This window comes from Scatophagus argus, chromosome 14, assembly GCF_020382885.2.
Source record: "Scatophagus argus isolate fScaArg1 chromosome 14, fScaArg1.pri, whole genome shotgun sequence".
Classification (NCBI taxonomy): Eukaryota; Metazoa; Chordata; class Actinopteri; family Scatophagidae; genus Scatophagus; species Scatophagus argus.
In genome coordinates this window covers 16,388,296-16,406,191 of record NC_058506.1, presented here as the reverse complement: position 1 = coordinate 16,406,191, position 17,896 = coordinate 16,388,296, and the positions used below count along the sequence as shown (strand labels likewise).

General features: G+C 39.5%; 1 protein-coding gene across 2 annotated transcripts in view; it reads right to left on the bottom strand.

The window, feature by feature from the left end:
• The window catches only part of sh3pxd2b (SH3 and PX domains 2B), a 33,884-nt gene that overhangs the window by 14,461 nt on the left and 1,527 nt on the right, over nucleotides 1-17,896 (bottom strand). For both annotated transcript variants that reach the window (XM_046410081.1, XM_046410082.1), the window contains exons 2-4: nucleotides 16,148-16,228; nucleotides 9,136-9,211; nucleotides 3,837-3,913 (exon numbers count right to left, since the gene is read on the bottom strand). In XM_046410081.1, coding sequence (XP_046266037.1) covers nucleotides 3,837-3,913; nucleotides 9,136-9,211; nucleotides 16,148-16,228 — 234 coding nt within the window. The remainder of the gene's footprint in view (nucleotides 1-3,836; nucleotides 3,914-9,135; nucleotides 9,212-16,147; nucleotides 16,229-17,896) is intronic.

Genomic DNA, 17,896 nt, shown 5'->3' with positions numbered 1-17,896 from the left:
CAGTAGCTGCATCCATATCTTTAGACACCAAAGCTAAGTAGCTGATTTAAGAGTTTTTACTAGTCCTGCAGCCCCAGAACACTGTGCTATGCCTGAGGTCAGAGTGCATCCTGAACCGGCCATGGTCTCCTTGGATTTATTCCTCTTCTCGTGTCAGCCTGTGGCCTGTCAAGTCATTAGAATTCTCCCCAGGGAGGAGACGGGAGGGAGGCTCAGGCTACATTACAGCAAATGGACTTTATGGGTGTTCTTTACAGCAGGCAGCATTAAGGTAATTGTGTGTGCCTCTTCCTGTGTGTGTGTGTGTGTGTGTGTGTGTGCGCATGTGTTTGTGTGTGTGTGCATGCACGCACATGTGTTTTCTCCAAGGGGGAAAAAAAATGGTAATGGCAATGAGAGATCTACTTGTGCAATCCCATATGGTACAATGCACTGTGTCTGTATCTGTTCACAGTAACTGTAGTGCAGACACATGAAACAAATGGGAATTCTGAGTGAAAACCACCACCAAAAAAGGATGTTTAAGATAAGATACAGTTTTGTATTGGTTTCATCACACTGTTTGAATTTTTATGAAAACAAAAGAGGTTATGAATATATTTTCAAAATATCTACTGGAGCATTTGCTCTCAAAAACAAGTGCTATGCTCACAATAATGGACATTTTGAGATATTATCTGTACAAAACATTGACTCTTTTGTTTAAAATGTATTTTTCAAATCTTTTGAATACTGATAAATGAAGTTGAAGTGGTTTATTACTTAAATCAATTTTTGATGTGATGCATTTCATCAAACTTTGTTACTTTTCTAGTCATCCAAGCTCAGCAGTCTCATATTTAGTTTATTCACACAATCCCTGATTCCATATTTTTTCTTCCCCCCTTTCTGTTTTATGTGAATGTGTTTCCTGACTTAAACAAATAACATAGGACCAGAACCAGGGAAATTCCATATGAGTCAGGTTAAAGCCTCAGCTGTGCAACAGGAGGGCTGACTCAGCAATTCCCTCAGAAAAAAACATGAAGTTTCACCTTGTCAACCTGACTGCCTACGGGGGTGGATGAAAATGCAAATTTTTTTTCTTTCTTTTTTTTTTTTTTTTTTGTGCTTACAGTCAAGTTCGGTTTTATTTAAGTGGCAACAATAATACTCCGTGTCTGCAAAGACTGCTGGGATCCAATGCAACTTGATGCTATCACATGGCTCAACGGGGTTTTAAATTGTTGTCATCTACATGTGACACACGCCACTGATGTAGCATTTGTCTCAATGGCTGGCGAGCTGTTAAGTCCACCGCACAAAGTTAGCAGTGAAGAAAGTATCAACATCCTTAAACCCTAAATAAATTTCATAAAAGTCCATTCAGCTCAACAGGTCAATGCAATTTTTATAACTTTTCAGATATTTCCACAACAGCAAGTCTGACTGCAGCAATGCCACTGGTGTGGCTCAGCTATTCCCATAAACATACACACCCATACACACGAACCAACAACTCTATCCAATCCTCCCCCAAACTCTTATTTTTCACATAAGTGGTTAAAGATGTTGCCTACACCAGCTGTACATTCCTTTAACCCCAGACGACATTTGGAGGAGAAGCTGGACAGTCACCAGCCCTTTCCAGTCCTCAACACTGTTTATTATACTTAAAACTTTGCCGTTCACTTTCACTGCCTTGAGAACTGTTATTTTTAAATCAGACAGGAAGAATCCACAAAGGCCAATCAGCACCATATCAGTAACTAACTTGTAGAGTGATGGTTTCATGATACTCATTATGGAAAACACAAGTAATCCCACGATAAAATAATAAAGGTGGAAAAGGCACAAGACAGATGATAGAGTGTATGGTTTAGAGGCCCTAAGGCGAGCCTGTAAAATTTAACAAAAACACAAACTATGGGTTGTGGACATGCTGACTGGAACAAGCTCAGCACCAGCAAGTTATCTGCCTTTAGCACAACACACTGCTGATAGTTACCACCACAACTTGAGATACAAAAACAGCTCATCTTCTCTGGTATTTCTGAATACCAAAACACTGTTTCACCTAAATCATGTGACTATGTGGCTAGGATATCTGGACCAAGATATCTGCTTGCAAAACAGACTCACTTCTTGGTTACTACAGATTAACGGTTTGTAATACTCAAGAAAATAGGAATGTTAAAACTATTGCTTTGAAGTTACTTCAAGGGTACAAACTTTTGTCTTGTTGCTAAGAAGCTAAACATCAATCATCACGAGGCTGCTATGGTTACATTTCTGTCAAACTGTAGCAATTAGCTGCAGTTTTATGGTTGTAGTTCTGCTAGAGTGCAGCCTGAGAATGTACGGTTATATTTTTTTCCCTGTTTCTTGAAGCTAAGTGATTTATCTTGTCTGTAAAAGGCCATGTAATGGGCTGGATAATGCACAGGTTTTAGTGTTTTGAGTGGAAATAGCTGCAGCACTTCAAATGGTAAAACAGACAGCACCAACACATCACAACACGCTTATATACTCTGCAAACCTTTCTTATAATACCAAAAGAAATGCAAGTGTATAGATACACTATACAGACAAGATTTTCCAGACACACCTCTTGTTGCCTCTTGGGGCTGTTTTTCAGGGGTTGGGCTCAGCCATTTACTTCCAGTGAAGGGAAATCTTAATGCTTCAGCATACCAAGACATTTTGGACAATGCTATGCTTTCAACTTTGAGGCAACAGTGCACAAAGCAAAGCTCTATAAAGACATGGTTGGATGTGTTTGGTGTGGAAGAACTTGACTGGCCCACACAGAGTCCTGATCTCAACCCCATCCAACACCTTTGGGATGAACCGGAACGGAGACTGTGTGCCAGGCCTTTTCGTCCAAAATAAGTGCTTGCTCTCACAAATGCTCTACTGCACGAACGGGCAAAAATTCCCACAGAAACACTCCAGAAGCTTGTGGAAAGCCTTTCCAGAAGAGTGGTAGCTGTTATGACTGCAAAGCTGTACCCAATACTTTTTCCTATCTGGTGTATATAAAGTATATTTTAGAAATTCACTTGTCCAGAGGAATCATGGATGGTTACTGTACATGTGGCAACGGCATTTTCTTCCAATATATAAACATATATTTGCCCATACACTATTGATCCCAAGAGAGAAACTTCTTTTATTTTTTAGCAGGCAGGTCAGCTACACAGTACCTGAGGAGCTTTTAGGAAAACTCAGCAAGGTCGATGGCTGCTGTAACAACTGCTTGCTCCAGGGAGTTGAGTGTGGCATAAACCAGCCAATTTAGAGGGCAAGGCTGTTGATGTTATTCATACAGCTGTTCTTGCGGCAATGTAATCCTATAAATCTGGCTGTTATGCAAATCTTGCAGTGTGGCTATGAGCGTAACTTTAATTTAATACATCAACGTGTTTGAATTTTTAACACTGTGTCTGTTTGACTGTCTGCCTGTTTGGAATATCTAACAGACACAATGGCTCACAAATTTGAGACTTTGATATGTTATCAAACCAAGACATGTATTCAAACATATATAAGTGTTCCTGAAATCAGATGGTTGGATGGCTCAGCATAATCCTGTGCTGAAAGAAACAGCGACTCGTGTTGCTGAAACATTAAACTCACAGAGGGCACGAAAAGATTATTTTCCATTTTCCTGTGTATGGCAAAGTTGATCCAGCGTGGGTGGGCTGCTTGTTTTTTCCCCTTGACCACTGTACTTTCTACCTTAATTTTAGTTCTTTGTGGTGAAGATAAAATGCTCACTATTCAGCGTAGCTTTTGTGCACTACAAACACATGTGACAACTGAAGATTTCCAGGCTAAAGTTGGTCAATACTTACCCTGCAGTACTCATTGATGGGCCTTAACCTTTTCATGGCCACATCTCTGATATGGCTCCTCCTAAACAGGATCTTTCCTGTAATACAAGTAGAAAAACAGGCTTAACAGATGTCTTTGAAAATTAATATTTTCAAAGAAAATTTTTGCAAAGGAACATCAATGTTGCTACCAGTGTTACAGAGCAAAATTACACGATAATCATTCATTATAGTAAGCATGTATTTGTACTTTGTTCTTTCGAGGGCACCTTTAAAAAGTTATGGGTACATTGCATAAGGACCCAATGTCTGTTACAAAACACTGTTTTTGAATTAGCATGCAGACACAATGCAGTCATGTCATCAATAACACTGACAGCACAATGAGGTGGGCAAGGAGCTAGGTGAATAGCTGGCCTTTCCAAGTCATGAATAAACAATTTTGGGAAAGCAAATTATGGCTGCATGACAACTTAAATGCTACTTCACTGTTCTTATCTCCAGGCACAAATAACCACAGGCACAGACGAGCTGGGCTGCCATAACAATAACAAGAAATGGCTACAAATAGGCCTCTTAAAACACTACTGTAACTTAACGGCATGCAGGAAATTTCAGAGCCAGCATTTATTTTCTCTTCATTTTAGCTGCTGAAGTTTCTTTAATAAATTCACCGAGATTGCCCTGATGCAATTGCCCTGATATAAACTGAGCAGGAAGTCTAGCCTGAAACAAGATCCTGAAAACAAAATGGGACATGTTTTGGAACTCACTGCATCACCTCAATCATGGGGTTATGATATTTGTTCAGACAGTATCTAAAGCCGACTTGCTGAAACATGAATCTATCTCATGGCAGATCACCGCTGAGCAGGCACCCCCACATACAGCTAAAAAACACAAATGCTTTGTTTGTGTGGGTCAGTGAATATTGATGAAACGATACAGAGACACAGAAACTGTTTTTGACCTGATTATGAATACTTACTTATGCTCATGTGTTGCTGCACATCTTGTAACAAAGACTAAAGCAATGAAGGGAAAGACTAAATTAAGAAAATAAAAGAGAGAAGGTGTAAAGTTGACTGCTGAGAGGAAGATGGGTAGCGACTTCCTCAAAAGATCTTGAATCTCACACCTTTAACCACAACCACCAACGCATCATTTCCAAAAGACACCACCTCACTGGACCTCAACTTTTATCTACATTACAGTTTGGCACAATGAGTATAACAACATCCACAGGGCTACAAGCATGGCTGTAGACTATCATGATAGTGATGTTAATTCACATGGTCTAATCACATCAGAGAAGAATGAATGTAAGTAATGTACAGTCTGACCGACATAAATTCACCATATTTGTGCAGAGAAGAACAGCATAGCACTACTTGAGGGAGACTGTTAAGACAGATATCCCAATGTGCTGGCAACATCTTGCCATAAAAGCAGAAAAGACACACTGTCTGGGCAGTTAAGGAGAGCAAACGATGTTTAAAAGTCATTGCCTAGATGCCTACAGTACTTTTCCTTCTCCTTCTCTCTCTGTCTCTTTCTTCCTCTCCTCCCAATGTCACTCCTCAAACATAAAGCTTTCTTGATGGTTTTCCAAATCTCTCAGGGGTCAGTAGAGAAGCACTGACTCAACACTGCCCACTCTGTATGCACAGCAGCTCATGGGTGCAGCTGAGAAAAGGTCTTGTTTGGGGAGAGGAAGAGGGAGGGGAAAGAAAGCTGCTGCCTTGGAGCCACAGCTGATGCACGGTAGACTTTATGGCAAAATTCAGAGCCAGCGCTGACCAAGAGTGTCAAACAACTTTTGTGATTCCTGGGGAGAGATAGAGATGGGAACACAAAGAGGGTCGTTGTTACACACCTCACACAACCAAAGCTGTTCTCAGCACACACCTCTTAATCACTGGACTCACCACACATGAATTCCTCCTGGTTTTTTCAACCTGTTTTGGCTCTTCAAAGGGATTCTGAGCTGCTAAAACCTTTACATAAGACCAAAACCATAAACCTAAAACATGGGCTCTCACAAAAATTGAGGACTTGAATTGTTTTGGATTTCACTGCTTGGATACTTGACTTGCAAAAGACTTGAGACACGGAAACAAAAGTGGAGGGAAACTAATAGATTTTGAATATGTAAAAATCAAAGCTCCTGTACACATTGAAAAAATTTAGCCTCACAACAAAAAGCTGTATTATACACAGCGTTGAAAGGGAAATCATCAAATTCTGTGTCATTTTATGGTAAGCATTCATGGATCTGAAATGACTTGGACCTGAATGACTCAGCACTTGCCGTGACTTAATACAAAACCTTTGACTTGACTTGGACTTGTAATAGTTCGTCTTGAGTAAATAACAAGGCATAGGTTGTGTCAGTGAAGTCAAAGTGCAAATGAATGAGCTCTGTGTGTGTTGTAAATGTGTTTTTGGGTAAGTTGCTGACTAATGGCTGACAATTTCATAGGCAAAAGTTAAAGGCAAGTTTGCTACTGATATGTCACATTCAAGCAGACAAGAGCAGTGATTGCTTTCCCCTGCGGGCAAGAGATGAACGTGATATGAATGAGGCATAAGCAACAAGGTCATTCTGTTTGGCTATTTTGTGTTTTTCTGCACTTCACAGAGGACAGACTGAGGAGGAGTGTGTTATTCAGACCCACGGAAACATATTTGACCTGCCCAACACACTGTGCGTCCTACATACAGATAGATCCCCTGCCAATTTATCATCCATCCATCCATCCATCCATCCATTTTCTATATCGCTTATCCGTCAGGGTCGCGGGGCCAATTTATCACTTTTATCCAAATGTCATGTATGAACCTATCAAAGGAACTTAGTACCATGAGAGTTAGACACTCTGGATATACCATACAATCTCGAGATAACAAGATGGAATCACCTCTAAAAAGGGATGAACTCATAACAAATGCAGCAGTCAAGTTTTTGTCAGATACACCTGGCAAGAAAACTGAGCAGAAATTCTGCACTGTGCACACTTGCAGACAAGCCACTTTGCTGATGTGAAGATACCAAAAAAAGTAAAAACAGCTTGAGGCCAAACCAAACCAAGAAGGGAAAACCACTTCTGTGAATTGTTAGGTTGTTCTTAGTCCACGGTCCAGACTTTTGCTCTGTAAGTGATTTTTTTTTTTTGATGGCTGACAGGAAAATTCTTCTGCAAATTGGACAAATGTTTTCTTAGTATCCATCTGAGAGAGATGTAAGACCAGAATGGGGACTTAAGATTACTAAATTTCTTTCTATTAAACCTCAATTAATGCAGGCACTGAGCAAATGTTTGCTAACAACGCTGTGCAGAAAGAACAGTTTCACAGCAGTTTTACCAAAAAGGTCTCATGTAGAGTCCGATTCTTTCCATTTTTAAAGTCTCCTTCAACTCAAAAAGTATGCCTTTATTCTTAAATCTTCTTCTACTTCTTAATTTTTTAATGAGTGGGCCTACAGGATTAATTTGTGACATCACAAGTAGTTTTGGAAGTCCATCATGGTCCAATTTGAAACTTGATAAGATGTAGAAACTTGAAGCTGCTAGTGCACATACACTGAGAACAGACTTTACGGTGAGGTGGCAGGAGGAGATGTCTTGTGTCCCGTAGGAGAACTTAAGAAATTAACAAAATCAGCGTAGTCTTAGGTTCTGAAATGTTTAATGAGGAAGGAATAGATGCTTGTTTTCCCCCAGGATTTTCATGGATAAAATATATCAGTCACACATTATTGCTTCAAGCATATTTGTATATATGTCTTAAGTCTGGAGGAGATCTTTAACCATTAATAACTTGGCAGATCCACAGGAACAGCTGGGGATTTAGTGCCTTCCTCTGGTTAATTGCAATGGTCATGTTCTTTCAATGAGTGAAAGTCTCTACCAACATTCAGAGCTTCACTTTAAGACAGAAAATGAAAATTAAGATCCTTTTTTTTCTTTTTGGGAAGTAGACAGACATTTCAGAGAAAATCGAGAATTGCAGGGTGAAATAGTAAAATCAGGAAAGAAGAAGGCAGAGCTTAACGTAGATGAGCATTTGTAATAGTACCCATGGTCAGTATGCAGGCATAGTAGGGGATAGTATGAAAAACAGTGTTTTTCTGTCTCTCTTCCCTCTTCCCCTCCTCCTACTCAGAGTTCATCAAACAGTCTGTGTGTGTGTGTGTGTATGTGTGTGCGTTCTCTCAATGAGTTCCAGACCTGCAAGGCCACGAAAAAACTTCTATCCCCCCACTCGTCCTGAGCCTAGCAAGGGAGATGTGGGTGGGGTCTTCGGGTGAGGCTTTCTTTCAATCTCTCTTGAAGAATTACTTTCAGCAGGATCTAAATCCCAAACTATTTCTTGAGTACACCCAAAGCCCCTATCCCTAACAAACTTCACTGCCACTTGTACTTGTAGGAAAAAATGGAAACCAAAAAGAAGAAAGCACCATTTTGGCTGGTCAGGTTTTACACAAGATGATGATTCATCCAGGACAACAGCGCAGCTAAGCCCTGAAAACTTTTCATGACGAGGGCTATGCACTGCTGTAACCTTTTAATTTTAAGATATTCTTATGTCAAAATTGCAAATATTAATGCTTCACTCAAAGCCTCCATACTAATATATATAGTTGTTTAATATGTCCATAGGCTAAATGCTTAGAGATCAGCTGAGACGGCTGAATATTTGAAGAACAGATGGAAAAACACATCCTTTCTTGCTTCACAGAAACAGTGTGGCTCAATTATGTTTACAGCAGGTTGTTCTGGATGCTTCTTTTGTGTGCAAAGTACTATGCTTTCCTCCAGTTTATTCACTGAGTCACTGCTGTCCACATTTTAACCCAATGCATGCAAAGGTTTCTAAACGACAGCAGGAATGAGACAAAGACATGACAGTACAGCAAGGGGGAAATACGAAGTGACTCAAGTGGCAATGCACGACTTCACTGTTGTCTGTGTACTGTGATGCGCATTTTCTGGCCAACACAAATAGGGCTGTCACTAACAATTTTTTAATCTATAAAACTTCATAAAATAATAAAATATATTCTTCAGATGTACTTAAACCTAAGATGACCTCCTCAGTTTGCTTGATTTGTCCCACTGACAGTCTGAAACTGTTAGTTGGACAGGATGTTGATATAAAAGGGGAAAAAGTGGCACAGAATTTTTCTTCATATTACTAAACTGAATATCAGAACAGTTCTTCCTACATGCATTCCAGACAAGCCACAGTTGTGTGTGTGTGCAGTGTCTATGTGTGTGTGTGAAAAGGCCTTGGACATTGTGTGTTTAACTTTTACCTGGTAGGAATGGAATGATCCTGCGCTTGGGGTCTTTCTGGCCTCCTTCCACTGGGAATTTATCCAGTAATTCCATCTGAAAACCCACAATTAATTAAAACCTATTAGCACACAAAGCATTTACACTCACACTCATAAACATACACTTATACACAACAGGATAGCTGGAGCTAGAGAGGAAGGGTTCACATTTTTACGAATCAGCAGTTCCTACAAGGAATTCGGCCAATAAAGTAAGGCCTGCCAGTGATTAGGAATGTCCTGAGCAGATGGTATGGTTTTTCCCCCTTCTTCATATGCTGCAGCAGCAAGGCACCACTGACATAATGGAACATATCTGTTTCCATAATTTTCAAAGGCCAGAGAGCACTGGTTCCTTATATCCATTATACATAAGCCATTTCTCTTGATCAATCATTTCTTTCTCTTTAAAACCAACTCTGTCTCTGTCTTTTGTTTTTACTTTGGTCATTTTGGCCCCAATGTCTGCTTTGCTCATGTCTCTTATATCTTTAAATAAATATCTGTGCTTGTGCATGTCCTCCATTCTCTATGCAGCTGAGGCCAATAAAATGGCATCTGGCCATTTTAACCGATGAACTCCAAGTGCACTCTCTCTTTCTCTTGTGCACTTTGAAGCATCTGCACATTATTTTCACTTATGGATTCTTATATGGTGCTTGAGGTAAAACTATATGAAATCTCCAACCAAAAGATTAAAGGTTCGGAATAAAAGTACTTGACTCAGGTCAAAGTTTGAGAGAGACGCCTTTGGATATTTCTTTGATACTGCACTCGGATAACAGAATCTAATACTTCACAAACATTGAGAAGACTTCCACATTCCAATGAGAAATTTATTTGACTAGAGAAAAAAAAAACATTACTAAGTGGATTGGACTAAGTTTCATGACTCTGCAGAACCAGATAAGGTTGGCTAAATGATACAAAGGGACACCATTTCTTAAATTAATTCCCAGTTTACTTGATCACTGTTAATTAGCATGGTGAAAATATGACAAAATAAAAAAAAAAATGGTCTTCAAATTTTGTCCCAACCAAAGACACCATCAAGTGGTTCGCTGAGGAGTTTCCTTCTTAGCTCAAGGCTGTTTTAATGAAATCACAAGCTGAAACTAAAACCCTCCTCTGATGCATATCAGTACATCAGGACATTCAGTTACTGATACTTTAGTCCAAAACTGCCAAACCCAAAAAAAACCAAAACTAACTGTTAAGCAATGTAAGACCAATGAGTTCTCATTCTCTCACTTTTGAGAGAATTTAAAGAACTGAAAGAGAAACGGATCTCCAATCATGTTTTCAATCAAAAGCTGCAAAGATGTGTTTTGTGTACCTGTGCTGTGTACAGGATGTTAATAAAAAAAATGTTAAAATGTTTTTTCAAATACTAGCATTGTTTAAAATTCTGATATTGGGACGTGTTCACTTCCAAACTGATTAAATGATTTATCTATAGGCAGCCTGTGATTGTAACTATAGCAACAGCATGAGAAGATGTCCTCTGATGTGGTCAGTGCTAGGTTCAGTTTGTCATTGCTGAGCAATTGGTCTGATCATTCCAAATATATTTTCTGTACATTAGGCTGACATCAGGACAATGACAATCAAGACATGACAGCAGGTAAGTAAATCCACTTACAGGCAAAGAAATTCAGAAGGAAGAGAAACAAAAAAAGAGCACTAAATTCTCAAAGCGACAATCTGCTTGGTTTACGAGTCAGATGCTTCATTGTTGACACTACCACCTTAAGTGCGACAGCATAAACAAAGAGACAGACAGACAGAGACAGGAACACAGAAGAGCCAGTACCCCACACACTGTAATTGTTCCCATGTGTCTGACTGTGAGTGCAGACACACCCAGTCTCTGTGTCTACTCTAACCCTTGTATCTACTCTGTAATCAGGGCCACTCATACAAGAAAAGGCATCTGGAGAGGGTAAAGATGCCTCTTCAAAATACCAGTTACATCATGCACTTGAAATCAAATATTCATGCTATACAGGCAAGCCAGTGACAGGCTATGGCAGACCACAGTTAAGCTCCACATGACACCCCAATGACATTCAGAATTATCCTGCCGAGTTAATTTCAGTTAGGAGGAAATGCATGACATTTAAGTACTGTATAGACTATACAGTGACAGATATAGATAGTAACACATAGATCACATTATACAATAGCTTAACAAAAATGCTCATATTGGGCAATGAAAGTTCTTGAAGTTCTCAGTTCTGGATAAGTACTAAATCTCTGTAATAATGCTGTCAGAATAGTCAAAACTCAAAAAAGTTAAATTCAAACTGCAGTGTCACTTTTTTTTATATACACAACTGATTCGCTTGAAAGTCAAACTAATGGACTCATTCACCAAAGTCTGCTGATGAGGAGATGAAGATATCTAGATTTCCTGTAATAAAAGGCAACATTGTTTACAACACAGAGTGTCTCAATTGTGCTGTGAAGTGTCAAAGCTGATTTTACCAGTTAGAATTACAAAAAAAAGGGATGTCAGCAAGAACATGAACATTGCCACATTGTTAGTCTGTTAATATACCCAGCGATGCTGTAAACAAAGCTGTTCCATTTACCCAATTCTTGATGATTCAGAGACGAATGTAATCTTTAAAGGGACTATAATTTGTCTAGTCCATATCCGCTTTAACCACAGCATTAAACTTCAAATAAAGGCCTAATAAATGAGATCTGACAAGTCTGAGACTCCATCAAATGAGAGTAAAAAGGCCAAAGAACAATGGCTGCTCTCTTTGCAGCAAGCCCATCTTGGTAGACGGCTTGCTGTTTCCCTCAGTCTACTATACATTCATGCCTGAGGTCATCTGTAAGCCTTTTTCAGACAACCATACAATTACTGAGACACCCCACATTTGTGGAATGCCTGAGCAGTTGGTTCATTTATGAAGTAGTATGTACAAAAATAATAAAAAAAATCATCCATGAGCTGTGGCTCTCATTTTGAACAGTTCTTCATGTTACACTGCATGATGCCAAGGGCTTATTATCAAATGAAGTAACTCTGGAATTAAATGGATTTATTATATATTTGAGGCAACCTCTTGATAGAAATTAAATACAATTTATGATACAAAAATAACTTTGTATTACCAATGAAAGCTGGAATGGGTGCCTCCAACCTTCCACAACCCAGCATGGGGCAAACAGGTATATATATTTTTATTTTATTTTATTTTATTTTATTCTTCTATTATATGTTACTTGTTACGTTCTATGTATGAACCAATCACGGAGACAAATTCCTAGTAATGTGAAACCTCTTCACTTACAATGGCAATAAAGTCTTTTCTGTTTCTGATTCTGATTCTGATAATGGGTGAATAGAAAGGATGGATAGATGGATGAAAATGGCTAAATAAAATCTAAGTACTCGGTGCCCACATTTTAATACTAGCAAACAGGTTCTATACTTTAAGAAATACTAGTTGCCCAGTTAGTATCCTCTATATTGATTTAAGCATATGGTAAAAAACAAAATACATACCTGGGGACTCATGATGATACCGCAGCATTGTGGGTTTAGTCTATACATGTTATAGATCAACTGACTTTTATTTAGTCACGTTAGGGCCATTCTCATTTCACATATCCGCCTCCAGAGAGGTCACAGCAGAGGGCCAGAGTAACAACAGCCCTCAAGGGTCCAGTTGTAGCTCAGTGTTTCTCAGTAAAGGTCCCCGACCCTAAATCTTCAATTTTATGATCTCTTCTTGGATGACTTAATTGGGGTGGACAACATCAATAAAATATTCCATCATGGTATATGTAATTTTACATTTAAGTACTGAGTATACTAAGGTAAATTTGAGGAAAAAAAAATTGTCTGTTTCTGCTCAATCTGTTGCTAGATTAGTGACCATTGGAAAGCCTATAAATTTAAACACATACTGTATTTAAAGATTCCTTGTCTCTCTGGAGGCATGACAATTTCTCTAGTGTCATATACTGCTGCCCAACCCCACCTCCACCTCCCTGCTGCTAAGACACAACTTCCATCCATCCATTGATTTTCTTTATTCAATTTATTCTTGATCGCTGGATGTGGAGCCCATCCCTGCATACACCGGACAAGGGGTACTGAACGCCCCAGACAATCACAACATGTCATGCACAACTTCTAAATTTCAACTCTTTTGGTATTTTGTAGCTCCAGCACATGGAGGCTCAATTAGTCTTTGTATGGTTTCTTAAAACCTGAGACAGACATGTGATAGAAACACCAAGTGGGTTTATCAAACAGCCAGTAACAATAAGCCATTTTTCTGAAAGATGACTCCTTCCAATGAAAGCTCATCATTTGACAGACAACTGCAAATCATGCTGGCCAGTCCAAATCAAGATAGAGCCAGAGGATGACAAAACCCACACCAGAACCCTCGTTTCACACTTGGCTTTCTGTGAGCCTGGTACATACTGCACAGAAACCACTGTCAACCCCCCGCAGTCATATACAAACACATATAAATAAATAAATGTAGCTTTGGAAATTTGGTCTTGTTTTGTTTTTTGTTTGCTTTTTCTTTTAAAATCAATTTCAGAGAATCATTAAGAACATATGGAAAATATGACAACTGTACAACTCTGAATAAGCTAGCAGAGATGTACTGGATTTTTTTTCCCCTACCGCCTTAAAGTGTGTCTATCCAAAGCAACTGAGAATGCTGGAAGACTAAGCTTGTGAAGTCAAGTGTACACGTGTGCAGCATGGAAACTGTTCTTAGTGACATGGAAATAAAGCAGCAAACCCACTAGGATGACCCCATGACAAAAAAATCTCTGCACTTTCCATCTATCTCAAGCAACAGCAACAGAGTTTTTTTTTGTTTGTTTGTTTTGGGTTTTTTTTTGGTTCAGACTTTAACATGCTGAAACAGATGGAGAAACCCACAGGTTTAATGTTAAAATGCTAGTTGCTCAGTTCATTCATTGGCTTATAGGTAGCAGCTACATCGAGACTCTGGTTTGGGTGTTGCAAGAAAAAGGTCGGTGAGACGAAGCAGAAATATTTTGGCTGAGAAAAACGTCTGGTGAAGTATTTTCAGGAAGTGACTGCTGTCAGATATGCAAAACATCAGTAATCAGTAATTACAGACATGTTTTTGCTATGACGTCACCTGTTTTGCAGAGCACGCTATGCATGAGATGTGGTGGAGTTAAATCTATACTATTCTTGTTTATCACCTCCATTAATAGGTAAATAAATTAATCTTGCAAGAGAATCATCACTGGGCAAGTTAGTGCAACAGAACTATTTTTTAAATAGGTGGAAGAATGAAAATTAGTATTAAGATTATAATTATCTGATGATACCCTGTGTTTGTTTTTTTTTTTTTTACTTGGCATCAGGATCATTGTATACTCATAACAAAATGGTCTGGTTTTTACCTGTTAGATGAAAGAAAACTGATGTTAACCAAGAAGGTCTGGAAGAATATCATTTTCCCTTTAGATATAAAAATCATACTGAAGTCAGAATAAGCGCACAGTCTAGTAAACACAGTTTATGGTCAGTGCTCACACAAACGGCACACGATGCCCTGGTTGCAGTAGCCAGCTGTGTTGACAGGATGTGGTGAATATCACTTCCTGTCTGGCTGTGACGCTTCAGAATAACACTTCATGCATGATTTTTTTTTTTAAAGCATGATCTTTTCTTCTCTGGTCAAACAGAGGTTTAATTACTCTCTACTCTACTGCCTAAATATATATATATATATATATACATATGGCCTTCTGCTCATACCACAAGAGTGAGTGGGAAATAAGAAAGCAAAGCAGGATGACAGGAAATGAAGAAATGGTACCGAGACATGATGAATGACTCAGTTCTCTGTCACTATCCTGGCTGGACATCTGGGATGACACTTGATGATGTCAAACCACTGCCTTACTCCTCATCATAGTCCACAGTAAATAACCTTTTAAAAATATTACAAAAAATGACTTCAAATAAATGCTGGGCAACGTTGGGTATTCAATGCAAAATTTCCATTTCCATTTTAGTTCAACAGTGGGCGTAGATGACTTAATATCCCTTTAAATGTTGTCAGTAAAGAGCAGACAACAGCCATCACACTACAAAGATTGCTGTTCATGGCTATATCAGAATCAGAATCAGAATCAGAATTCCTTTATTAATCCCTGGAGGGAAATTACATGCATATTTGCTTTGGCATGGCCTCAACAACAGAAAGATGCTACAATTAATGAGACAATTATTAGTTTGATTTATACGCGAGACTGTTAGCAGCTTTTGTAAGCTTAAGTCAAATTAATTTGATTAGTAATGAAATGGTTTGCATTCTCCTGGTTAATATTACAAACACAGGCTGAGAAAAACCTCAGAGGAGAACTACAGTCCTTTATTTCATTGTTCATGCTTTGACCATCCCAATCAATTAAAAGCCATTTAATCCAATTAAAGTTTGCTTAATGCTTTGCCAAAATCGACTACGTGCTCATTAAAAGTGGTTGCCTTTCTGGATTTTCCTGGAGTCCATGCTCTCTAAGCTCAAATGTGGCCAGGGCCATAGATCCATTACCAAGAGAGGAAGAAAAACTGGCATGCTAATGAGATTCCCACTTTGTGTTGCACACACTGCCAGCGTGACGCTCAAGAATGATTCAGACATTTCTGTGGTCATCAGTGCGGTCGTCACATTCATCACTGTCCTCTATTAACTTCATTGGGACATTTTCCGACTCCTCTCGCACAATATAATTACCAGTGTCATATGGGTGGAGCAGGGAGAGCTCGACTGCAAGCACCAGGGCTACAGGAGGACAGGGTTGTATGACAGTGCTTCCATTTATTTCATGACCCATGCTAGTCTTTGCTGGTGGAAATCTTATGACTTGCCACACTGCTTGTGCCCTGTGACATGAAACTGCACACCCAACTACAGTATATAATGACAACCACATACCAAGATGCACGAACACACTTACTCACCTGCAGGTCGAAGAACTTGCTGTAGCGTCTGTAAATGATTTCTGTACTGCCATCGCTCCAGGACACTTTGATAATGTAAACCTGGAAAAGCAAAATACAACAATAAGTGGAACATTTAAACTAACAAATATTAGAGCCATTACAGTCAAACACTTCATGATCCAAACCCCCTGAAGCATTGCTCCTAAAGAGGGTAGAATGATGAAAGATAGAAGGCGTGCTTGTTAGGCTACATGAGGCAGCAGTCAGTGTCATCATCCGTTCACATGAATGCAATAGGAATATCCGATTATTTCATTTCCCAGTCCATGTGCATCACTTCCTCCTGATGAGGAAGTCATTATCCTGTATGGATGCAGGGGATTATGCCGTCTTTCCAAAATTGCAGCTGTTAAGTAACATTTTCTTGGCAAGTATTGCCACAAAGAACCGAACAGCAAAAGCAGCAATGGAAACATCAGCTCATGAGTTTGACCATGAAGCCTTTAAAACAGCATAACATCACATTCTAAATTTACACAGAGTGTGACAGACATCATCAGAATACAGAGATACGTCGCTGTCACCTTCGCACATGTAACTGCCAATTCCATCTGCCTTATATCAACATCATTAAACATGTAACAAAGAGCACCTAGCCTAACCCTTACAGTCTGAAGACAAGAGACACAGTTCTTTATGTTGTTCGCTGATGAAGAAGAGGAAAGGAGACAGGAGGTGCTTGGAAACTCCCTGGTGGCTCACTGTGTCTGGCTGAATGCTGTTGGCCCCAGTCCTAGACCTTCTCTGGCTTCACTGTTTCTTTAAAGGCAGCAGAGTCAGACATGGTCACGGGTGGACCAACTACAGGAGCTACAGTGGTCTGCGGGGATGCTGTCCTGATTCGAAACAGGATACATATTTTTTCCAAATTCTGAGTTTGTAAGTGAACTGAAACCAATGGTGGACTATTTATACACTAAGATGACCATAAGAACTCTTTTCAGGATATTGTTTGTGGTCAGCTACTACTTACTTATATGCAAAAAGATGTCTGATTAACTTTTTTCCTTGCTACAATCTATCAAATATTTAAGAGAAATAAGCTCTCTAAACTAAAAAGTACAAAAGCTACTATGGCAAATGGGGCTGGTGCCATATCCCTGAAGAGCATAAGGAAAGCTGTAAAAGGTGCTGCTTTCTGCACTCTCTACCACACGTCCATGGTTTTGGAAGATTTAAGGTGTCCAGCCTGTCCGGAGCCACAGAACAACATGGATTGCACCAGAGAGCAAAAAGACAGATGGGGAAGACACAGGACCTCGAGAACTCTGTGTCCTTGACCACTAACACTCACAGTGGTATAAGGTCTGTTGGTCCCTCAACCCAGGGAAAATTTTCACACGTAGATGGACGCACACCAACATATGCATGCATGAGGGCACATACAGGCACACAACATGTACACGGATATAACACGAACACCTGCTAAGGCCCTGGCAGCGGCTCTCACTGTTGGCCATCTATATCCTATGATGTCATGAGTGTTACTTTAAACTGACTGTGTGTGCTTTTGTCGACAAATTTGCCCCAATGTATCCCCCGCTACTTGCTTTCAGACAAGAATGATGAAAGATCTATTGTGTATGAATTGCAGTAAAGTGAGCAATGGTCCTTTGTCTTTTTGACATTCTCATCTCCCACGCAAGATTTCCAGTAGCAACTGGGAATGAAAGCTATTCACACACTAACTCCTCATCCGCCGCTACT